Source organism: Talpa europaea (assembly GCF_964194135.1).
Source record: "Talpa europaea genome assembly, chromosome: 3".
Lineage (NCBI taxonomy): Eukaryota > Metazoa > Chordata > Mammalia > Eulipotyphla > Talpidae > Talpa > Talpa europaea.
This window is the reverse complement of record NC_140069.1, coordinates 37,997,496-38,023,474: the sequence shown is the minus strand read 5'-3', so window position 1 is coordinate 38,023,474 and position 25,979 is coordinate 37,997,496. Positions and strand designations below refer to the sequence as shown.

At 38.6% G+C, this 25,979-nt stretch overlaps 1 protein-coding gene across 1 annotated transcript in view; it reads left to right on the top strand.

The window, feature by feature from the left end:
* Positions 1–25,979, top strand: part of ATP6V0D2 (ATPase H+ transporting V0 subunit d2) — a gene marked incomplete at both ends in the record, with an annotated part of 43,660 nt that overhangs the window by 8,924 nt on the left and 8,757 nt on the right. Inside the window, 4 exons of the mRNA XM_084229795.1 lie at positions 7,376–7,547; positions 22,997–23,175; positions 24,036–24,115; positions 25,748–25,825. Of these exons, the coding sequence (XP_084085921.1) occupies positions 7,376–7,547; positions 22,997–23,175; positions 24,036–24,115; positions 25,748–25,825 (509 nt within the window). The remainder of the gene's footprint in view (positions 1–7,375; positions 7,548–22,996; positions 23,176–24,035; positions 24,116–25,747; positions 25,826–25,979) is intronic.

Genomic DNA, 25,979 nt, shown 5'->3' with positions numbered 1-25,979 from the left:
ACGTTGGTTATAGTTAAAGAGCAGGTTTATTAGAGAAAGGGACAGAAGGGTAAATTACACTTGCTTAAACACAAGTGGGCAGGAAGAGCGGCCCCGAATGAGACAGGTTTGCTGAGAGGCCTGCATGGTCACAGGTGGGTGGCCTTGAGGAGAGTGGCCTCTGCTGAGGGAGGGTAGTGAAGAGAAGTCCTGGCATGGTACAGGTCACAGGCAGGCAGGAAGCTACTGCCCTGTAGAGGGAGAGAGTTGGTAAAGAGAAGCACCTGCATAGTCACAGGTGGGCAGAAAGACTGCTGCCCCTTTGTAGGGGCAGAGTTAGGTTTCATCCTCTTCTTTTGGTAGGGAGGGGCTCATCTTTGTGGGTGGATGGTTTATTCCTTTATCTCCATATCTTCACCTTCAGGTCTGTGACCTAACACACCTTACAGCAGTCCCATGCTTGTCTGGGTCTTGTGCCTCCTGATCTAGGCACTGGGGCCTAAGGATCTTACTTTCTATAGCTGGATTAATGGTTATGTTAATCTCTTCTACCCCCACCTCCTTGTGTAAGACAGTTTCCTGACCTTGTGGCATCTCCCTTACAGTTTTTCTATTCTTATCCTCCATCAGTTCCTGTGACATTCCACCTTTCTCCATTTAATCCTTCTTAGAAATCTGCCACAAGTTTGGGGACTTCATCCCAGCAGAACTGCAAGTGTTATGTTTTCATGTAATACTCTTCCTGTGGCAGGTGGGGGCAGTTGTGATTGGTAAGTCAACCCTCTGTGGCTGAGTTTGTAATAGCATGTTTACTTCTGTACAATAAAGAAGCATTTTGTAAATAAAATCTTCACATTTTGGATGTGTTAAAAAATAAAAGAATAGTGTAAGCCCACAGATGACAGAATCAAAAGTGAACCAAGTCTTGAAGGACAATAGCTTGGAAAAATGTCAATGAGACGGATGATGGAGGAGCGCTGAGCTGCTAGACATTCTGGGCCTAAAGGGAAAATTAACTAGTTACAGATAAGATAAAATAAAGACTTGTGGGTGGAGGCATAGAGCAGTTTGACTGCAATACTAGAACACCTGGAGATAAGCCTGGAATTTAAGTTAAGAGACATTTTGAAAGACCTTGAAAGTCTGATTACGGAACTTAAAGACATTGAATGAGGACATGTCTGAATCTTTGGTTAAAGAATTACAAACTTGGAAAACATGAGCAAATTATTTCCCTGAGCCTCAGTTTCTTCACCTATGAAATCAGATTATTGTTACGCTTGAGAGATAATGTACATTGAAACCACCTGTCAGAACCAAACCAATAACAGATACTAGAATTCTGACTGTGGAATTGAGGCTACAAGATGGAGGGGGGAAATAAGTAAACCAAAGAGGGAAGGGGCCACAGCGGACTATGCTGGGGGGCTGTTGGCGTCTTGGAGTGAGTGGTGTGGAGACATGCATCTGAGGAGGTGTGATCCTATGTCTCTGAATCACATGCAGTAATGTAAAACAATGTTACCTCAATAAAAAAAAGTAAGATAAAATAAAAAATAAAACTGTTCTGTCAGTGGTTATGTAACAGGGTGGTCCCCAGGAAAGGGGGAGGTTCCCTGCCCCACCCAAGGGAGGGTGGAGCTGAGCAGGAAGAGAAGAAGCAGCAGAAGAGACTGAGGAAGGAAGCAGGATGGAGCAGGCGTATGGAGCCTAGAGACACGTGAAGAAACTGCGCTTGTCTTTTGGTCGTGGACTGGGTGACACAGATGTGGGTGAGACCCGTGGGGAGGTGACAATGGCAGCTTTTATCTTGATGTTGATTTTGCTCTTTTCCTTCCGGGCTTGTCCAGTTGTTTGTGACCCTTTTCTGTGGGTCCCCACTGGAAGATGCTTTAGACTTGTAGCAGGCTTTGGGGCCTTGTTCTGGGCCGATCCCATTTGGATGGACTTTTACCCACGAGGGGATGGGTAACTTTGGGTGCTTCATTTAGAAACTAGACTCTTTGCCTTACCTGTATTGTTTCCTAGTTTTATTAAAGTTCCTTCCCATTAAAGTCTCCTATGTTTTGTGTTGATGCGGCGCATGGCAGAACCCATGTAGAATAGGCAGGTTTGCGGGGTTTGGGCTGCCCCTCTCCCTGTCCTATAACAGTTAAAATGCAATAAATGTTATGTTGCTTTTAATCTGCATAAAACTTTCAGTGATTCCAAACTACTTATAGAATCTTTGTAAGAGAAAAATAATTCTAAGGAAAGATTAAAGTTGAGGTTAAAATTGCATGAGAAGAAATGGACTTGGAAAGACTAGTTAAGAGATCGTCTCAGTAATCTGGGTATTAGAAGATGGTTGTACTAATCCAGGGCATAAGGACTGGAATCAGGGAAGGTGCTGAAAAATAACACCGGGAGTAATACAGGAACTAAGAGGATTTGCTGTCCCATCACTATGAGGACAGCAGTGAATTAGCCAAAAGGAAGGAAGAAACACCTGATTTTATAGATATTGGTATATTTATTAAAATCTAAGTATAAGATATAATGATGCATTCCAACACATTGTTTGAGAAAATTCTGGTTAGAGAATTAAAACCAAAGTCCTTGGCCCATGGAGTCAAATTCTTTTGAAAGTAGATTGATACAAGTAAGAAGGAAAAAAGATCATTATGTAGTAGCTTCTATATGCCAGTTCTTCATGTACATCTTCTTTAATCACCACAACCAGAAGAAAGCACAGATTCTATGTCCATTTTGCAGATGTGGAAACTGAGTACATAATTTCCATAAGTTCAGCACAGCACAGTGTTGGGGGAAAAGGCAGGAGATTGCTCAGGGATAACATCCTTCATAGGTACTTCTAGCATTCTTCCTTGGCATAACGCACCCAGAGTGTGAAAGGTCTATAATCACTTACAGAAAGCTCCAAACAAAGAAAAACAAAAACAAACCCAAGGACACCTCAGACGTCATTTTCTATAAATGATCTGCCCAACAAATTAATAGAGAAAATATAGCCATGATGTCCCAGATGCTTATCCTTCCTCAACAGCCAAATAAGCTCAGATAATTCCCTGGGCTCTGTGACAGCAACCTGCAGAAGACACATGTACATTCCTGATGTCGTTTTTGGAGTTTAGAGTGCAGGGGTCCTTGGGTTCACTCTGGGAAAGGTTTCACCAGAGCTCCCCTTTCAACAGCACGTGGTGTGTTTCCCAGGAGAGTTTCTCCACAAGACAGAGATGTTAGTTATATTTGAAAGAGCAGGTTTATTAGAAAAGGGGCAGAAGGGTAAAGTACAGTTGCATAGACACAAGAGGGCAGAAAGAGCTGCCCCAAAAGGGACAGGTTTGCTGAGAGAGGACAGCATGATTGCAGGCGGGTGGCCTTGAGGAGAGCTGCCTCTGCTGAGGGAGGTCAGTGAAGAGACAGGTCACAGGCAGGCAGGAAGGCTGCTGCCCTGCAGAGGGAGAGAGCTGGTGAAGCGAAGCACCTGCATAGTCACAGGTGGGCAGAAGGACTGCTGCCCTGTTGTGGGGGCAGCCTTAAGTTTCATCATCTTCTTTCAGTAGGGAGGGGCTCATCTTTGTGGGTGGATGGTTTATTCCTTAATCTCCATATCTTCACCTTCAGGTCTGTGGTCCTGACACTCCCTATATAACAGTCTGATAGTTTCTGGGTGTTGCCCCTCCTGATCTGGGCTTTGATGCCTAAGGGTCTTGATTTCTGTAACGGGGTTTACGCTAATCCCCCTACCTCCTTGTGTGAGTTAGGTTCTAGTCTTGTGATCCCTCCTTTAGGTTTTCTATCCTTTCCTCCATCATTACCACCCAGCATACACACAGGCAGGCACATGTATGCACATGCCACTCTGTGTGATACACTCTGATATTTGTTAGAATAGCCTAATGCATTCCTTTTATGCTACTGCTGTCTGGGACCTATAAAATTGATTTAGTTGGCAGTGATCTCACAGTTTGGAAAACATTCCATTTTCTCACTTGAATAAAAAAGAAAAAACACCACTTGCCACAGTACTTCCCCGGATGAAAAAGCAGTGTAATTTTCCAAAGTGTGCTCTGTGGGTGGCTCCATTGTTTTCCAGTGACTTGGGAGGTTCTGTACCCTCTTTTCAAAGAAATCACTCAAATTAATATATCAAAGGCTTTCAATTCCTACAGTTAAGAAGTCTGTTCATTCCAAATTATTTGACCACAAAGTCCTAGTCATCACACACCTATTTAAATAAGCTCTTGGGAAATAATTATGTAATCCCATTTTGAAACTATGAACTATAAGCTATGTTATTATTATTGGCAAAGTCTGTCATTATCACAGAACAAACATTTCAGATCCTAAGATTTTTCTTTGTCTGAAAGCAAGTGTCCCTTGCGTTGTTTTGGTGCTGGAGGGAAATAGGTTCTTTCTATTCCATCTGCTTCTCCACCAACTACGACTATGGTATCACAAGATTTCTATGGGTCTGAAACACTTGGGACATTTAATTTCAGGATCTTACTGGCAATTGAAAGTTGTTTTGTTTAAAAGAAGCATATGTCACATGACAAAATATCATGGTTTTGAAAGAAATACCATTTGTGTCACATCCTTTGGCAAATATTTCTCAATGCTGAGAATGCAAACTGACAAACTGTATAAAATCTGAACTGCCAAAATAAAAGCTAAACAAAACATGGAAAAAAGTATTTTTAAAAATTAGCTTAATTAAATAGGTAATTGAGCAAATAGATTCTGCTGTCAGATAAAGAGCATTTCCAATGCATATCCTACTCCAGATGCTGAGGAAAGAATGCCAGTGTGCCGAATCTTGGATACTGAAGAACCATAATGTGCCTCGTTGCAAATCCAGCTACTCCCCAGCTACTAGAGTAATTAATAGCCCACAGTGGCTCCTGTTGTCCTCAGGATAAAGGATGGCATACCACGCACTTCCTGTGACAACCTCTGCTTACGCCTCTGGCTTCATTTCTTCCCTGTCTTCGCCTACTTAGTGCTTCAGCAACACTGAACTGCTTTGAGCTTCTTTCGAATACCATCGCTGCTCTAACACATAGAATACCTTCCTCCCACTCTGACAACACCACATCAAGACTCATCTTTGATTTGACTTCCTTCAGGAAACTTTCCCAGGCTTTTGTAGGTCCCATTTCTATGGATATTGCTCTCATTTTTTGTTCCATCAATCAAGGCCCTCATCTTTATCACTAAACTCAACACACTGTTTGAATCATATGTCTGTGTTACCTCCTCATCCACCAGATTGTGAGTTTCCTGGAGAACAAAGAATATGTCTGATCCATCTTTAGGTGTCCTATAGCTAATCGTACATGAGAAATGTATAATAAATGCTTAAATGGAGGCTTCAGTAAGCTCTAGGGTGTTATCTTGGTTCCAGTTGTGTGCTGGATGCTGCCAAAGACTTTTTTGATATACAGATGTTTGATAACACTTAAGCATGGGGTGCTACTCAAGGAATCACAGGTAGAAGATATAACCAAGATAATATAATTGCCTTTTTGGAGTTAACATATTTAAGACTATATCATATCTGTGACGGGTATTATGATAGAACCATAATCAAAGTACTTTGAAATTCAGAAGCATGAGATTACAAATTCTACCTGGAAGAATTAAGGCTATATGAAATAATTAATGACCTAATTTAGATAGCTGGACAGGAGCCTCCCTGGTGACAGAAGGGGTTAAGTCTCAACACTATCATGCTATTGCCAGGCACTGTGGCATGAGTTCAATCCCCAGCCAGGGATCTAATCCACATGGTGCACCAGACCTCTCCTGTCTCACCTGCTGCTCCCCTCAGCAGTGTGTTTCCATAGATCCACCTGTTCTATTCCCCACTCTGTCTTTTGGTGAATCCTCTCACCCCTGTACCTCTGGCCTACACTCCAGTTCTTGTATGCAAAAATAAATAAAATAAATCTTTAAAAAATTTTAAAAATAGATAGGTTGGCAATAAAATAAAGATTTTAAGAGGTTTTGGACTCAGATAAACCTGGCGTTGAATTCTAGTTTATCACTTATCTTGAGCAAGTTATTAACCTCTCTGAGTTTCAGTGTTCTTAATTATAAAAGGGAATACAAATCATTCCTCCCTCAGGATTGGCATGAGCATTAAATGAGATAATATATGCTTAGTACTATGCTGGTACATAATAAACACTCAACCACTGCTAAATGTAGCATACAGACCCTAAAATGATCCTTTCAAGTTAAACAATAGCAGGCCTTGATTGCCCTGGGCAACAGGTATGACCGGGAAGGTGGTGTAGGGAGCATTGACTGATGAACTTTGCTTCCCAGAGACTGATCAGTGGAATACCTTGTTAATAAGATTGGAACCATGGCTGGGGGTCCGGGAGCATGATTTACCTGATCCATAGACTCATCCTCCCTAAAGCCCTAAAAAACATAATCATATTTTCAGTTCGACCCACCCTTTTCTCTTTGTTCTCCTATCAATAAACATACCAGGATCTTACTCTTTGAGCAGAATCCTACATGACAGCTTTCTCCATGACTCTCGTTCTTTGTCAGCATGGTGTTGTCAACAGAACAACTGGTGACTCTTATTTTAATGTTATAACTCAGACACTGATGGGTACATTACAACAAGCAATTCTGAAAAGAGATGGGGTGGGGGCAATTCTAGAGAGTAGGATGGGGTCAGCTTTAACAAACGTCAGGGTGTTTGGAAACACATGGTTTATTCAGGAGGAAGTAACAACAAATGAAGTTGAATTTTGATTCAATTATCCGGCAAACAGAATATTACCTTTAGAGAATGCTTGGCATAAATAGTGAAAATGATGTTGTATTTAAGAATAGGAAGACCCATCTTCTCATTCAAACTTTACTATTATATAACTTTAATATTTAGTCCCATTGAGATTCAATTTCATCTGTAATGAAAGGATAATTAATGATTGCTCTTTCTCTAACATGTGTCCACAGTAAATATTACTAAGCTTTTCTTTTCCATCCAGCTGGAATAGGCTTAACATCCACAACAGTTTTCCTAGCAGCTATTTCCAAATGACTAAACTGGTTCTGGTAAGACCTATTTGCCATCTCTGAACTATGTGCTTATTAATGTCCTTTTAGCTCCGCTAAACAATTATAGATTTGTTTGGTAATTAAATATTTTTATATTTTAGAATATTTTTACTAACATTGAATATTTTATTGCATTAGAGAGAAACATTCAAGTCTAAATTTTATGTAGACCTATGCTCAGGCCTAATAAGATAATAATGATTAAATATGCATTTATTATAAAGTTATCATAAATTCAATTACTGTTATAAAGGCAATACATGTATGTTCAAAATTTAACCTGATTTGGGTTTTCATTTCATTTCAGACCTGAAAATTCATCTCCAAACCACCGATTATGGCAACTTCTTGGCTAACCAAACAAATCCTCTTACTGTTTCCAAAATTGACACGGAAATGAGGAAAAAGCTTTGCAGAGAATTTGAATATTTCCGGAATCATTCCCTGGAGCCCCTGAGCACATTTCTTACCTACATGACGTAAGTGAGAGTAGGAAGCCCTATTAATCCCCAACATGAGTGTGCAAAGGGCTCCCTAACAGTGAGTGGCAGGTGGGGTTTTAAGCTTGTTGGAGACTTAAACCTTTTATTTATTGTTTATAAGTTTAGATCCAAAATCATAGCAACTGACAAAGTCACCACATTTTCACTATTAGAAAATAAATTTCATATACATATATGCAAGATTACATAGGTGGTGATAACCTCTGTAAAAAGCAGGGTTTATAGTTTTAAAGAATAATAAATGGCTCAAGTATTTGAAATGTTTGGCTGTTGGGAGTGAAGATAATATTACATAACATTTTGGGATCACTTGTCAAATCACTCTTAGATTACATTTGCTCATTCCTGATTCTCTTTAAAATGGTATAGTTAGCCCGACCAAGCCTCCATGCATTTATTTTTACACCTCTCCAACATGTGTTCCAATATTTCAGTGTAAAAGTCCCTCATATAAAAAATGTTTGACCTTCCACACTTTCATTAATCCAGTTAATAAATTATATCCAGTACTCAAGACTTTGTACCTCCCCAGTTGTTCTTGCTGATAAGCTGGGAATAGACATACACAGTAGATAAGTTGTTCATTAGGTCCCTGCAATTTAGATGTAACATCCAAAGTAAGATCAATAAGTCCAGGTCCTAGGGTAGTTTGGAAGGCATAAAATAAAAATATGCCTCTAAGCCATATGTCTCCTTCCTCCCTATTCAGTACCCTCCCAAAAGTAACTTTTCAGTTTTTTTATGTATATTTACAGAAAAATATTTATATTTGTATTTGTATGTATATTAAAACACACTCAATCCACCTCATCATCACTTTCCAAATTTATACAAATGAAATCATACTCCTTTTGTAATTTTTGTGCCCACTTAATTTATGAGAAATACTTTTGTCACCATCATTCTTTTTTATTGTTTTTTTTATTTTAATTTTTAAAAAATTTTACATCATTGCTTGTTTTTAAACAATATTTGCTTCCTCCCCTCAGGGGTAGTCCCCATAGAGTTTCCTTCACCAATACACCCATGCACCATGACCTCAGTCCCCTGTGCTCCTCCCTCCCTCCCTTCCTCTGATCCCTCTCCCTCCTCCTCCCCTGAAGTATGTCTCTGATTTATAATTGTCCATTTTTGCTTTGTTGTGTTTTGTACTGTTATTATTTTTTTTACACTGATGTCTTATTTGGTTTCCCTATATTCCTGCTATGCGTGAAGCCATCTGATATTTTTCTTTTTCCCTCTGGTTTATTTCACTGAGCATAATTCCTTGTCTCCTACGTTGTTGGTGGGAGTGCAAACTGGTCCAACCACTATGGAAAGCTGTCTAGAGATTCCTTAGTCTACTAAAAATGGAGCTGCCATATGACCTGGCAATTCCACTCCTAGGGATTTACCCAAAGGACACAAAAACTTGATTCAAAAGAACACCTATACCCCTATGTTTACTGCAGCACTATTTACAATAGATAAAACCTGGAAACAACCCAAATGCCCAAAAATAGATGACTGGATCAAGAAGATGTGGCATATATACACAACGGAATATTATTCAGCAATCAAAAAAGATAAACTTTCATGTCATTCGCAGCAATGTGGATAGAACTAGAAGGAATTTTTTGCTGTTTTAAAGATTTATTTTTATTTATTTATGCATGCAAGGACTGGCGTATATGCCAGAGGTGTGGCGGTAAGAGGATTCACCAGAGACAGAGTGTGGAGCAGAACAGGTGGATCTACTGAAATACACTGCTAAGGGGAGCAGCAGGCAAGACAGGAGAGATCTGCTATGCCATGTGGGCCTATTCCCTGTCCAGGGATCAAACTCAAGCCGCAGTTGCTAGCAATAGCTTGATAGTGCTGAGACTTTAGCCCCTGCGCCACCAGCGGGGCCCACTATCATTTTTTTTAAATATCTGCATAGAATTCCATGCTTTGTATGTATCATGATTCAATTTTACTCGTCATTGTTAACAAGTAAATTCTTCTCTTTTTTTTCCATTGTGAAAACTTTGGCAGCTGGTTTACTACTGTGTAGGTCGTAAATTTACTTGCAAGCTACATTTCCAGCAATGGAAATAATGAATTAAAGAAACATCCTTTAATTTTAGTAAATTTTCCTCAGTTGTAGTTAACAAAATAACATCAATTGAACTCCCAAAAGAGTGCATGAAAAGTCTTACAATCTAGAATGACTAACGACTTTGCATTGTTCCTGTAGATTATAAAAATGCCAGTAAATATGAAATATTTATTGGCCTTTAAAAAAAATAAGCTTATTCCTAATCCCTGCCATAGGAAATTCTGAACTAATTGGACTGGGGTGGGAGGAGGGGCGGTGTGTATTTTGGAAGATACCCAGGCTATTCTGAGGTGCACCTCTGATTTAAAATGTCTCATCAGGCTTCAACTTTACAACTTAAGTTACTTTCATAATCATTCTCACTTATATAAACAGATAATATTAACCCCCTGTCAGAAACCAGGTATCTCAACTGCTCCAGAACCTAGATCTTCCAAATCTCAACCCTGGTTTGTGGCACTTGACATCCCCAGCAGCATCTAGTTGCTCACTGCAAAGCCTGGAAATGTGTTATTATAGCAGAAGGTGTATGTCTGTGGTTGTCCCACAGTTGTGAAACTATTTTTCTTATTTCTCTTAGAATATTTTGCTAAGTCAGGTGGTTATCTAAGCACACGTGAGTTTCCATTGGATTACTTCCTGTCCTATCAGGAAATGCTCAGAGCATCGTTATAGAAATTGTCAAGTCAACCTGATAGAGTCTAAATTTAAGCTGGTATAATAAATATAATACAAGCATTGCACATTTCCGTGATATAATTACTGTATATGTGAAACTTGTTTTGAAAATCTGGGATGGATATTTTTAAATGCTTAATAGCAGGAAGATCTGGAGGTTTTGTATACTATAATTATACACAGTTGTGTGAAACAAAGGAACGAATCCAATAGAATTTTAATGAAGTGACTATTTAATATAGGCCTCGGTTGTTTTAGTTTTCTTCCCTCCTACTCAACACTTCTCAGCAGCATTTCGACTTATTTCTTTTGAAATTAGCCATTTTTTTAAACAATCTCTTAATATTCAAAATATTCTGCCTCAAGAGCTATACATTTTCACAATGTAGGATCACCAAGAAAATAGATAATTTCAATACTTAACCAGTTTTCTCAACTGAAACGCGTAGGTGATGGACCACATATTGAAGAAACATCTAAAGATTTACTCATAAAGATTAGCCAAAGTTTTTGACTATCCTGAAGATGCATTAGAACCCTTCTACCAGCTTTGAACTGTGCAGTACACTGGGAAGTTCTATACCTTCTTTTACCCTAGAGGTTTCTCAGGGTGCAATTCTTTCATTGCTAAAGTCAGAAATATCCTCTATATCCTCTAGCAGAAAAGTCCTCACCTAGCAAACTAGACGAGTTGGTCATACTGTCACTTGTTCATCAAAAACTGAATAATGTAATTCTGGGTCACCAAGAACTTACATTTTAATGGAACAAGCAAATGTATCTAACAAATGAAGAAAAATTAGGTAGAATTTAGCAACAGCTAGAATAGAGACTTGAACATTCAATTAGAGTCTGGAAGACTGAGCAACAAATTCTTATAGCTGAATAGTATTTTTTATGTGGATATTCCATTTTTTCTTTATCCAATCTATCAGTGGGTGCTTAGGTTGCTTCCAACTCCTAGCTATAAAGAATTTATAAATAATTTTGCAATGAATAATAACTAATGCTGCTGTTATATAAGGTGATGTTTTCATGTTCTTCAGATACTCAAAAGTGGGTTTGCTGGGTCATAGCGTATTTCCATTTTGGCTGTATCAGGCCCAGATCTCTTTACAAAATGGCTGTTCCAGGTTACATTTCCACCAGTAATATTAGGGCTCTTTTTTTTTTTTTTAAGATTTATTTATTTATGCATACAAGAACTGGGGTATAGGCCAGAGCTGTGGAGAGTGAGAGATTCATCAGGGACAGAGGGGGAATTAGAACAGGCAGATTGACTGAAACGCACTGCCGAGGGGATCAGTGAGCATGTCAGGAGAGGTCTGCTGCGCCATGTGGTTATCTCCCTGGCCAGGAATCGAACTCATGCTGCTGTGGCTGTGGATAGCTTCATAGGTTGCATCTTAACCCCTGTGCCACCAGGGAGGCCCATTAGTGTTCTTTCTCTCTGCATCCTCTCCAGCACTTGTTTTTGGGTTTTAATTTTTTTAATATGAGCCATTCCTCATGGTATGAGATTATAGCATGTCCCTTATTAGAAACAGTGGTGAACACATTGCTATTGACCTGGATGTACTGTTTGGAGAATTGTCTGTTCAAATCTGCTGCCCATTAAAGAGACCCTCCTCTCTGCATTATATGGTCGTTGACCTTTTGTCATAGATAAGGTATTGATATATGGATGGATTTAGTTCTTGGTTTTTTTTTTTTTTATTCTGTTCCACTAATCCAACTGTCTTTTCTTATTCCAATACTATCGTGCTTTAATAACTTGGTTTATAGAGTAGCTTAAAATCAGGTAACATGTTTCATTTTTCTCAGGATTTCTTTAGCTATTCTAATTTATTGCTCCATTTTAATTTCCTTTATTCTATTTAATTTAATAAGATCATTGGAAATTTAATGGGAATTGCATTAAATCTATATATCACCTTTGGTAGTATAGTCATTTTGACTACATCAATTTCCTCCATCCATGAACATGAAATATATTTCCATCTCTTTATGTCTTGTTTTACATCCTTTAGTAGTATCTCCTTCTCCACCTGAGAAAAAATTATATAAATAAATAAAACACCATTAATTTTACCATCATCTAACATTTCTCCATACTCGTTGATAAAGGCCTCCACTGTTTAAAGTCTCAGGCACTTTGTGAATTGAAAAGCACTGGTGTTATTCTACAAAAGCAATATATATGTAGTATATCCGTAACTGAATATTTGTTTAACTACCGTACTACTTATTAAGCAAATGCTATGAGTGAAAGCCTATGTTAGATTCTAAGATTACAGATGAACTGAGTTACTTAAGGTACAGATACCAGGACCATGCTTCTAAAAATTATGGTTAGCAAGTCTTGGAATGTGGTCCATAAATTAGGTTGATCCTGAGGAGAAATTTTTATCAGCAATGAGTAAACTTTCATCTGTATCTACAATATTCTAGTTGTGGGACCATGAAAAAAGTTGCTTAGTCATTCAAACACTTGGTTTCCTCATCTGAAATAAATAATAATTATATACAATATAGAGCCATGAGTTTAGATCAGCAGCATACTTTGCAACCCAGAACAAAATAAAATACAAGGAGAGCTCTTAATAAAGAATGTTTAGTAATTTCTAAAGAGCAACAGCAGAGTTAAACCAAATATAGGATCTTTTAAACACAAGATCCTTATGACTGTATAGATCACCCACCCAGGAAACTTGTACATTAGAGTATAATATTCACCTGTGAAATGAGTAGAGGTTGTATAAAGGAGGAGACACCCAAGCTGGGACTTGTAGATTGAAACATTTTTTTTTTTTTTTTGCACATACACACAGCTGGGAGGTGCAAATCCCACAGAGAGCAGAAACATAGGCTTACCCTGTAACACTGCTGTTGGGTTGTTGATGCCATATGACATCAGCAAAATTAGTGTCTATGGGTTAAAAATATTAAGGTAATTGCGTGAAAAGGTTTAGGATGCCAGGGCTACAAGTGTTCTTGCCTAAGTAGGATACAAATCAGCACTTCAGTGCCAGGGTAGACAAGTTCTTTCCTTTGCTTAGTCAACTTTCTGGCTAGTCATCAAGTAACCACCAGGGAGCATGATCGAGCTCATTATTCTTTTCCCAAAATAATGTTCCTTTGTCAACAATTGTTTAATAAAAGAAAATTTGAGTCTTCCATGATTTGAAGAAACTTAAATCTACCCTGGGGCTGATCCAATTAACTATTGTTCTAATTTCACTTTATTTTATCTTGTTTATTCTATTTTTTTAATTGAAAAGAATCCCATGAGTGTTTAATTAAAAAAAAAAGTTTTAGTGCTCTCTATAAGCCTGCATTTTTGTAATCATTTTACATATTAGATTCATGTAAATCTACTGCTACCCAATGAGCACTAATATTATTGGCATTTTCCCATTATTTTCAGAAATAAGGAAATTAAGTTTAAATAAAGGATACCTTAGTACCCATTTCCCAGTGCCCACAGGTTTTCACTCATAACTTTGATGAATAGCTTTCCAAAATTGTTTCTATCTAAAAAAACTTTTTATGTATACATGTTTAGGGTCTCCCCGGTGGCGCAGCAGGTTGAGCACAGCACTGTGAAGCTGTCCGCAGCCTCTATAGCGCAGGTTCGATTCCCCACCAGGGAGATACCCACATGGTGTGGCAGACCTCTCCTATCTCGCTCACTGCTCCCCTCAGCAGTGCTTTGGGTCTGTCTGCCTGTTCTGCTCCCTGTTCTGTCTCTGGTGAATCCTCACACCCTCCCACGCCTCTGGCCTATACCCCAGCTCTCGTATAAATAAATCTTTCAAAAAATGTATACCTGTTTATATGTAAACAATTGCAGACATGCATCCATAATTGGTTCATTATTTGTTTCAAAATAGTAAAGTTGTATTAAATGTATTATATACAATTTGTCTTTTTAATGCAATCTGTTGATACTTCTGTGTCAGTACATATAGAGCTGTCTTATTTAAAGCACATATTATATCCCATTGTGTTGAGTATATCATAATTTGCCATAATTTAACCATTCTTCTTTTGTTTTTTTTGTTTTTTTTTTTAAAGTCAACAAGGCATGTTTTTTATTTATTTATTTGTTTGTTTGTTTGTTTTTGTTTATACATGCACTGGGTACAGTCAGAAGCGCGGGAGGGTGAGAGAATTCACCAGAGCCAGAGCGGGGAGCAGAGCAGGCAGAAGGATTGAAGTACACTGCTAAGGGGAGCAGTGGGCGGCAGGAGAGGTCTGCGCGCCATGTGGGACCCTCCTCCGGTGGCCAGGGAGCAGCCGGGGATCGAACTGGTGCTGCAGAGGCCGCAGGCAGCTTCGCAACCCAGCGCTCAACCACTGCGCCACCAGGGAACCCCATTCTTCTTTTGTTTATTTCTTTATTATTTCAAGTAAAGCTATAGCAGACATTGTACATATCTTTCTTTTTTCTTTTTTTTAAAAATTTATTTTATTTTAATTATGCATACAAGAACTGGGGTGTAGGCCAGAGGTGTGGGGGAGAGGGAAGATTCACCAGAGACAGAGTGGTGAGCAGAACAGGCGAATCTACTGAAATACACTCCTGAGGAGAGCAGCAGGGGCAACAGGAATGGTCTGCTGAGCCATGTGGGTTAGCTCCCTGGCCGGGGATCAAACTCAAGCTGCAGTGGCTGAGCCTTAACCTCTTGCGCCACCAGGGAAGCCCCCATACATTTCTTTAGTATGAATTCTCATTAGTTAAATTGCTTTGTCAATGGATTTGCAGGTTTTAGATTTTGACGCACATCAGAATTGCTCTCTTATGCTACAATAATATATGAAGATCTTGTTTCTTTCATATCCTCTCAGCTGTAGTATGGTTTCTTTCCTTTTCAGAAGAAATAAGATTCTCTAAAATATGTTGTGACTGGTATTTTGAATATAATACAGATGAGATCCACTCACAGTTTTTGACTATGTGGAGAACTATCTATAACAGACACTCAGCATATTTAACCCATCTAACTAGCACACACACAAAAAAATCACTCCATTGGTGTTTTCCAATGAGCTATCATAATAGTCACATAGATGGCTTGAGAAGGGGTGACATGGGGATGATCTCTCTAATATTCTAATTCTCAATGGGTATCATATAGAAAAAACAAGGAATAAACAGCTGTGAGTGCTAGAAACAGAGCCTAGGGTAAGGTACCAAGTAACCAATTATCTGCTTCACTTCTATTTATCCAGTGAATATTGGAGGTAATGTCTTAGGGATTATGGAGAAAAATTTATTCTAGGATGGAAGGTTTCAACTTTTAGCAATTGGTAGGTAAAAGAAGGTTTCTACACCTAAAGAATAATGGGAACAAAGATAAGGCAATGTTTGAGGAATTTTTAATCCAAACAGATGGATTAGAACAAGATTTTAGAGCATTATAAGTACTACAAGAGAAGAGTTTTCTAAAGATTTGAGCGCTACCAAGGGTTTTGGGAATGCATAGTGATCAGCGTTCTTGTTCTAAAATATGCTAAAATAAAGAGTGCTGACTTCTGAGTATTTTTTCAGTATTTTATTTTGTAAGAAGGAAAAATGAGTGTGATAGCAAAATTAATTACTTTCTAAAATTATTTTAATTTTCACTCCCTCTATTTATAAAGGGGAAACTGCAGGGAAGGAAGTCATGTTACCAAAAATGTCAGATTTCAAAGGGGAGCAGAATATTTATGGAAATATTCTAAATCTCAATTACTTACTTAATAAATCAGTCAGTGACAAGAATGCCTTATGTGAGTATAGGGGGCCAGAGCTGGGTCAAACAAACCTGTAGTATAACACAAGTGCTTACCAGTGTAAATAAGGACAATTTACACTTGAAATTTAGCATATTGGAAAGTATTTCCAACATAGCCCTATGTCCATATCACAGTAAGTGACTTTTGGGCCTGGTTAAGGATAGGTTAACAAATTTCACTGAGGAATTTCCCTAAGGAATTCCATTATTTATGAAAAGTGCACTAAATATATTACATACGTGCATACTTTAATCCTTTCCATGCAAAATTACTTCCGATATATGCACTTTATGATCCTGTCCTTGTATTTTCCACATGAACAGTGTGACCTGGCAAATACAGCACAAAGTTCTGGTGGTTGAAAACAATCATTGTCATTGAACACTAAGTTATGTGCTGCAGATGATAGGATGCTGACTCAGCCTCTCAGGTAAGAAGGGAATCTGGACCAATCAAGTCCTAACATTAAGATGAGTCTGCTATGATGAAGCCAGACCTTAGTCACCATGCTTTAGATAATGAATCTGCAGTAATGGCCAGGTTTTTGCTATTTAATCTCACCCAAAGGGAATTCACACAGTGTCTTGAAGCACCTCCATCCAACTAACAAAAGGCATACAGGCCTTTTTATATATACTAGCAGTTATTGTCTGTGACAACAAGTTAACCAGCATTATTTCAAGATTATGCTTATATTCCTAAGGAGATAATATTAAACTTTTGAAGTTTTCTTATCTGAAAGAAAACATCATATGAAATAATAACCATACAAGGATAATCCTAGGGTTACAAGAAGCAGAACAGGATCGTAGAACAGGTTTCATAAAACAGGTATAAATCAGACTTGAGGGTGAATATTCCCAACAGGTAGCACTATTTATGGTCTTGTGGATCTTGATCTTCCAGATGACTATACTACTCAGCTGCTCTCTGCACCACACCTGGTTGATAACACTTTATCATCCAAGAGCAAAAAATACATTTAGAAAGGACACAATTAGCTAGAACTAAACGTAAAGCTATGGAGATATTGAAATCTCAGGCTTAATGAAAGAATGTAAATATTACAAATGCTTAACATGAAAGTTTTTGTGGTTTATATAATTTTCTGTTCCACTTCCTCCAAAGTCTTGTTTTAAGACTGAGGAAATGAAGCTCTTGCTAAACTGGCTTTTAAGTGACAGAACTGGGCTTTGAGTGAAACTTATCCTTTTCAAAGTCTGAGCTCCTTCTACTGTGACAATGTATGACTTGCAAACTGTTTTAAATGTATTGTTTTACTTAATTTGCACAGTGACTCAACATGGTGCTCCAATGTTGATGAGCTTGTCTAAAGACCATCACACTTAACATACTGTTAACATACTGTTCACACTTTGTTCACGTATCTTAACTGCCTGACATTCCCTCACCCTTCCTTCCTTCAAAGTATCCTACCTGCCCCTTAAAAGTTTTGTAGCAGTCTGAACTATTCTCTCTTCTAAATATATATTTTCTTTTTAATGATTTTATTCACAACCCCTCACATCACTCCATTGGTGAATGTCTTCCTTCATACCTTGAATTTCAATATAACTTGGGGAGGACCAAAGAGTGCAAGTATCTGTTCAGTCCAAGATCTAACACCAGTCCAACACCTGGGCACCTCTCACCTGTACCCACCATCTTGGTAGCTGTATCCTCAGAAAGGATCAGACGCATTTTTTTCTGAACTTGTTTTAGTTTCACCGAATTGTGTTAAAAGATATTTTGCTTGTCTCATGCCAGAGTACTAAGGGAATCACAGTGATTTCTCAGCTATTGCTGATTCTACTGAAGTACTTAAAATTTTTATCTATCGAATAGTTCCTCTAACTAGTCAAGTTATGGCTCTATATTATTTGAACATTTAACAACTGTTTTATCAATCTAGAATTTAACAGTCCCATAGAAGAAATGCATTTTAGATAATCATCTTCACTAAATAAGGTTGGGAGCAAAAGGAGAAAGTAGCTGTAAGACTAAAATGTCCTTTCTCTTTCCATCAGCATGACCTTGAAGAAGATATTAAACACCTGTACCTCAGTTTCCAATATGTCAAGTGCTGGCAATAATGGTCTTTACAACATTGAATTGTGGCATTTGAGTGAGAACATGTATGCAATGCCTGGCACATTGCGAAAACCTCAAAGGGGTTGACATTAAAAAATATATTTTTACAACCTAAAATTTTTGAAATTGCTTTATTTACTCCATCATCATGTTAAATGATTTCATTATTTTCTCAAGTGCTAGTATCAGAGTTACTAAATAAAATAATTAGAAAAAGCTGAAAATGAAGATGTTTGTCTCAACCATGGATAGGAGAAAGATGGTCACTAATTGGTAAATGGGCACTAATCTTGAGTCTGTCATTCCTTAGGAGGCCAGTTACCTAAATCAAGAGGGGGTTGAACTAGGTGATTGCCCAAATGTCTTTAAGCTCAAAAACTACTCAGGCAACATCAGCAATGACTTTATTTCTAAGTACCCTATGCATGGCCCTAGAGGTCTTTAAAAATTATTTAAAAATCCAGAAAAAGTAAACTCTTCAGAGCAGATTATCCCCCTGCCACCCCAAACAGCCAATGGTTACTATATACCTGGTTGATAAGTGTGATGGGAATGAGAGAGGGAGTTGCAAAGAGACACCCATCCCCCTCCCCCCTTTTCTTGAACCAAGGCTTGGATTCTCATTTCATTTCCTGAATACCCTGAAAACTTGTTTTTGTCTCATCTTAGAAATAAGGTCACTTAAATAATGAATTGAGGGCCTCCCTGGTGGCGCAGTCTACGAAGCTAGCTGCAGCCATTGAAGCATGAGTTTGATCCGCGGCCAGGGACAAGCCCCACATGGCTCAGCAGACCTCTCCTGCCTCACCTGCTCCTTCCCTCAGCAGTGTATTTCAGTCAAATTGCCTGTTCTGTTCCCCACTCTCTCTGATGAATCCTCTCATCCCCCACACCTCTGGCCTGTACCTCAGTTCTTGTATGCATAGATAAATAAATCTTTAAAAAAAATGAGTTGAAATAGAAGAGAACCCAATCTCTATGGCCATTATATAGATCCTAGCCTTCTGATTAGTTAAAATAATTTTTTAATGCTCAAAACACATATACACATACACACACACACACACACATATACACACACTGTAAAGATACAAGCTTGTTCTCCATGTGAGCTAAATCCATACAGCATTGACATTGGATGCCCATTGACACTGTGTTAATAGTCCTCTGCCAACTAGGAATGTTGGCAGCTCATATGCTTTTACATTATGGGGTGCTGTGGGGAGCAATGAAATGTCTGAAGCCTGCTAAGGATTATTAAGTGCTGGCAATTCCCCTTCCAGGTAATAGCTTTTGAGCCATAAAGGGACAGTTAAGTAAGCACTTCCATTTTAATATCAATTTCAAGAGATAAAAAAGATTTTAAAATTCCATAATGTTTAAATTTGGTACTGTTGTTTGGGAGGTGAAGAAACTGTACAGCCATGTGCTTTTTATGAAGGGATAATTGCCGGCTTCAAATCTCCATTAGACTTTTTATCTGGTTAAATTGTGGAAGCTCACAATGAAGGAGACTCTTTTCAAGCTGAAATTTGTTCTTGCACAGGAAGCTGGGAACCTGTGCAGCTAGACTGCAGTAAAGGTGCATCTAAGTGCCTAAGTTAACTTTTTTAAAAAAGATTTATTTATTTATGCATACAAGAGCCAGAGGAGTGGGGGATGAGAGGATCCATCAGAGACAGGGTGGGGAGCAGAACAGACAGAGCTTTTTTTTTTTAAAGATTTATTTAGTTATGCATAAGAGAGTTCGGGTACAGGCCAGAGATGGAGGGGGTGAGAGGATTCACCAGAGACAGAGTGGGGAACAGAACAGGCAGATTGACTGAAATACACTGCTGAGGGGAGCAGCGGGCCAGTGAGGAGAGGTCTGCTGTGCCATGTGGGTAGCTCCTTGGCAGGCCAGGGATTGAACTCGTGCTGCAGAGGCTGCGGACTGCTTCATAGTGCGGTGCTTAACCCCTTGCACCACCAGGGAGGCCCCAGAACAGACAGATCTACTGAAATACTCTGCTGAGGGAGCAACAGGGAGAAAAGAGAAGTCTACTGTGCCATGTGGGTAGCTCCCTGGCTGTGGATCGAACTCGTGCTGCAGTGGCTGCAGATAGTTTCATAGTGCTGTGATGTATTCCCTTGCACCAACAGGGAGGCCCTAAGTTAACTTTTATCTAGTGAAAATTTGTTCTTCTTCAAGCCTGAATTGTGGCAGTGGTTGAGTCCCAAAGGACTTCATCAATTGACTATCTTCCCTCTTCTGAACTGCAGCTGCACCGTTTTCCCTCAGCATTTAAACATGTCCACATTTGTGGACATGTCTTCAAAAAACAAGACAGGACTCAAACTCCCTTGGCTCCTAGATCTCCATAGAGTTTTCTTTCTCTCCCTTTAATATCAACTTATAATTTGAACTTTTGTTTTGTGAACTTCTCTATTGCCCACTTATTTTATAACTCACTGTGATCAGGTTTATGTCTTCTTCCCTTCCTTTCACAACTGGGAAAGTTTGCACTGTATTCTCAGGAAACCTCTTTCAATGTTTACCTTGACTTTCCTGGGACCTTTGCTATTCTGATCACTTCTTCCTAGAACTCTCCAGAACTTCCTAGAATCCTCTTTTCTGATTTTCTTCTTACCAGTGGTTATTCCTTCTCAAGTTCGCTCAAAGTCCTTATATGTTGAGATTCCCTAGAGTTCTGAAGACACAGCTTTTAGAGTCCAGGATGTAATCCCAAGCATTCCTAAGATTTTCTCTTCTACCTTTAAATTACCAACTCCTGTCTCTGCTCCACAGCTGTTTTCAGGACTCAGATTTCTGAGGCTAACTTGGCATACTCTCTTGGATATCTCCCAGACATCATAAATTCATTCTGTCTAAAACATCTGCTCCAGCTATAACTTGCTTCTCTTCTAATACTCTTATCTCAGTAAATGGCTCCACAAGCTAACCTTTAAGTCTTGAAACTTACCCATTAGTTGTGTGTAGTATGAGGGATAAGAGAAAGATGCCAGAAGCAGACTTCCAGAGTTTGGTATCAGTTCTCTCATTTATAAACTGTGTCATCTTGGGTGAGATTTTTATCTCTCTGCTTCTTCCACTGTAAAATATAAATAACAATACCTATAATCACCACACTGTTGTTATCATAATTAATTAACTTTTATAAAGGACCTCACTACATAACTGTTCACATCTTCTGTTTTACTGCATATTCTACATAGACCATAATACTCCCTTCTACTTAAAGACACTTGGTATCACCCATGACCCTTAAAATCCAAATTTCTCTATTACCTGTCTGGACCCTGTGTTGAGCCTACACCCCACCTCCAGGGCTCAACCCCAGGCAGAAGCATTTCCTTGTGCTCTACTCTCTAGGTCTCTTGGTGTCTTCTTCATTTCCCAGTTTTCCCCAGTTTTCATCCACTGGGGCCCTAACAACTCCTTCTTAGTCTGCAAGTGTCAGTGTGAACGTCACTCTCGAGGGCAGCTCATGTCAGACTGGTTTAGTGCCCATCTCTGAAGCCCTACATTACCCTGTGATTTCCTGTACAAAGCATGTATGTTTCATCAATTCACTGTAATAGATTCTTTGTCCTATTCCTCCATTAAGCCATATTCTCTGTGAAGGGAAGGACTGCCGCAGACCAGCACAGCAGTAGACGATGAGGCCACCTCAGGGTTGAGAGAAGCGTGCAGGGTGGTCAGGGAGTCGGCGAAAGAAATGACAAACAGACACACTTCAAGAGTGAAAATCTGAGTGTAATTTTCTTTAAGTTTGTGACTAGTATATATATGTTTTCTAAAAGCACAGGAATGAATATCAAAGAAATTAGCTTGCTCGCTGGCTCAGTCTATCACTATCTGGGAGGTGATCTACATAACAAGCAATGACCATTATAGAAGAAGGAAGTTTAGAAAGACAAATAAGGGATTAAAGTTTGTAGTTCTAGAAAGAGGGACAAGATTTTTAGCATTCTTGTAGTGGTTCTTGGTGGTCGTTGTCTTTTGATAAGCTTCTGCCTTTTCAGGGAACTTCTGCTGCACTTCCTCTGCTTCAGGCTGTTCTCTCCCCGCGCGCTGGGCACCAGCCGGATCTAGGGACCGTGGTGAAAGCCATTCCTAAAGATCACTGCGGGGAGAGGTGCAGCAGGTAGGGTTTTGCTGTTCTCCCCCTGCGCACTGGTTGCCCAGCCGGACCTAGGGACGGTTAGCCCTAAAGGTCACTGCAGGGGGAGGTGCAGCAAAGGTGTCTCTTTAATCCTCAATCTGGTTGTTCAGAATATCCTAGACGTTGAATGCGTGAGTGAACAAATTTTGCACTTGAATATCTGGGTAGGACTTACACTGAGGAAAGAAATGGCATAAAATATGAATCTATGGACTCTAAGGCAAAAAGCTAGAAAGTTTGCTCTCTGGTCTCCTAGGAAGAAAAAATATAGAATGTCTCAATCATTAATTTAATATTAAATATTTAATATCTTAATATTAAAATTGAAAATTATTTGCAATAATTTTTAAATATTATAAACTTTGAATGCTTGAAGATGGGCTTCATGTACTTAAATGAATTAAATTACAGTGAAATGCTTTAAGTCTCTTATTATAACACTGAATACAGTTTTTCAAATTATGACACACCCATCCACATTTCTCAAATCTTAGAGTTGAAAATAAAAAGACACTCAATTATATTTGCTTAATGAAAAAACTACGTACCCAAACTGCTTCATTTTTACTTGTGGGATGCTTCTTACCTTCATGGAGTCACTCTGCTAACAATTGAATCTTCTAAACCAGGTGCAGTTACATGATAGACAATGTGATTCTACTGATGAATGGTGCATTGCAAAAAAAATCTGTGAAAGAAATTCTGGTGAAATGCCACCCATTGGGCCGGTTCACAGAAATGGAAGCCGTCAACATTGCAGAGACACCCTCTGATCTCTTCAATGCTGTTCTGGTTGAAACACCATTAGGTATGAATGCATAAGTTGTTATACAGTTGTCTGTGTATGTCATCACAGTCATCAGAAGCTGTACATTCAATTCACAATTTTTCTCCATGAATGCTATGCCATATTATGCAGATTCCTAAAAATGGAATGGACATTAAAGAATCATCAAGTAGCCCATGTCTTTCATTTTTCAGTCAGGACAAATGAAGTAGCCACTCCAGGATCACAAACAAATCATTTGTAGCCAAGAAGGTGCTGGGTCTCATCTCCCAACATCTAAACCATTGTACTTTGCACTAGATAATAGTAAGTAAATAAATGAATAAAATTTTGCAAAAATTTAATTTTTAACTGAATTTTATATGATTAATTTCTTACATTTTTATTTTAAATTTGCATCTAAATAAGTTTGCATATAAGAAATTTAGGAAGCTTAATAATGTAATTTTTCTGAGATGCTCAGAGTATATGCCAAATGACCTGAAATTTACATTAAAAATAATAGTATCTTACTATGATAGAATTTTAAGGCTAAATAAGGCACAGTTTAGTACAACTCAATGCTTGGCATACAGGAAGGTTGCCAGTGGTAAATATTACTGTTAGATAATGGAGGTGATTTTCAAAAGTAAGACTTAAAGTGAATAGTCCCAAGATATTTTGAAGATTAAATAAATTAAGGTATATCCAAAGACTAGTGTAAGACTTAAACATAGTTGATAGTAAATAATCTCTCCTATTGTCATCACTACTGTCAGTCTGATTGCCTGTATCTGTGTCCTCATCGGGGGTGAGCACAGGGTTGTTGGTTCAGGAGACATTATTATAGTTTATTATCATGTTGTGGTTAATATACTTCATTTGACATTCTCTGTTTTCAGCTCCATTCTTTCAAGATTGTATGTCTGAGAATATTCTAGATGAACTGAATATTGAAATACTACGAAATAAACTGTACAAGGTAACAAGCTCCCCATGTATTGTTTTTCTTTATTACGTGGTATATCATAGCCAGAGTTCTTCACTAAAAGTTATTTCGTCCACTAGCCAACTGTTGCGGTTGTGAACAGTTATACCTACCTGATATGTAGCTTTTCTAGTCCTGGCCTGTCTTCCAGGTAATACATATGTGTCAGTTTTTCTCAACCAGGGAACTATTGAAAGAAAGTAACATACCCCCTATCTCTTTGCATGGTGCCTGGAACATAAAAGCTGTCAAGAGGATATGTGTGGTGTGCAGTGGATAGATTAGTTGGATGAACCATATTAATCCATTTTAAAGCAATCAGCATCCATTGTGAACCTTGTGTTACACAGTGTCAAACTCTGTCCTCAATCCTGTTCCAGAGAACCTGTCAACAAGATTTTAATCAACTGCTGACAATGTGCAGCATACCAAGATGACCAACTTGTGGACACTACATCATATGTACCATTTTGTATAATGTAACCAGATGTTTGACTGGACTATGCTGCCAATTGGAAGTAAATCTCTAATGTAGAGTAAAAGAAATCTGTCCCTGTTCACTCTTACACACATACATCTTTGACTACTTCATTCAGAGTAACTGAATGAATATATACTGCCATGCCAAAGAAATTGTATGTTAATCTGAAACATTGCTGTGTAGGTTATTTTCCAGTTAGTTTTTTTTAAAGATTTATTTATTTGTTTATACAAGCACTGGTACAGTCAGAAGCACGGGAGGGTGAGAGAATTCACCAGAGCCAGAGCGGGGAGCAGAGCAGGCAGAAGGACCGAAGTACACTGCTGAGGGGAGCAGTGGTGGCAGGAGAGGTCTGTGCTCCATGTGGGACCCTCGCTGGTACCCGGGGATCAAAATGGTGCTGCAGAGGCTGTGGGCAGCTTTGCAACCCAGCCCTCAACCGCTGCGCCACTGGGGAGGCCCTATTTTCCAGTTTTTAAAGAGAGTTGTGGCCTTACAACAGTCATCCCTGAGAGATAACTAGTAGAAGGCGCTGTTCAGAGCAATTTATAAGCATGAACTTATTTAATCCACCCAGCATAATGATGTGCTCTCCTTAGTCTTCAGATGAGAAAAGCAAGGCACAGAGAGGTAAGATTTATTTGGTAGAAGTCAGTTAGTTAGTGAGTTATAGTATTGGCATTCAACCATAGCCTAGACTCTTTACCCCAGACTCTACATTGCCTTTATAGTTTACCTTCATGCTCAAAGTCATCCCACGGGTGTCTCCTGGGCACTAAGAGAGATTAAATGTTAGCATTGGTCCAAATGACCTAAAATAATTTTCTGATCCATAAAAGAGATTGGCACTCTTGTTAAAATAGCAAAAGTTAGCCATGTGACATAATCCAAGAAGCATGCAAACAATGGTGCTTGTTAACTAATTATGAGGTATGTTAAGTGTGATTTTATTCTTTTATGGAATTCTTTCCTAGGTGTGCAGTATGGTACAAAATAAATTTCTGCCAAATTTATTATAAAATATCTCCCTATGGGAGAAGTATTTCAATTTTCATCAAAGTGTTCAATAAGCCATGAAAAACTGATCTAGAAGTTTCCAAAAGGAAGATATGTTCATTGTATTGTTTATTATGTTTGTTTTTGAGTCTTACCTCGAGGCATTCTATAAATTCTGCAAGAATCATGGTGATGTCACAGCAGAAATCATGTGTCCCATTCTTGAGGTAAGAGTCCTTGAATTTTTTATGATAAATTATGTATATATACACTCTATTTACATAGTACTCTTTATATTTATCTTAGTAGCTCCTTTATCTAGCAATAAAATAGACAATACAATTTATTAATTACAAGTTTTCCACATAGAAGAGTTACTTT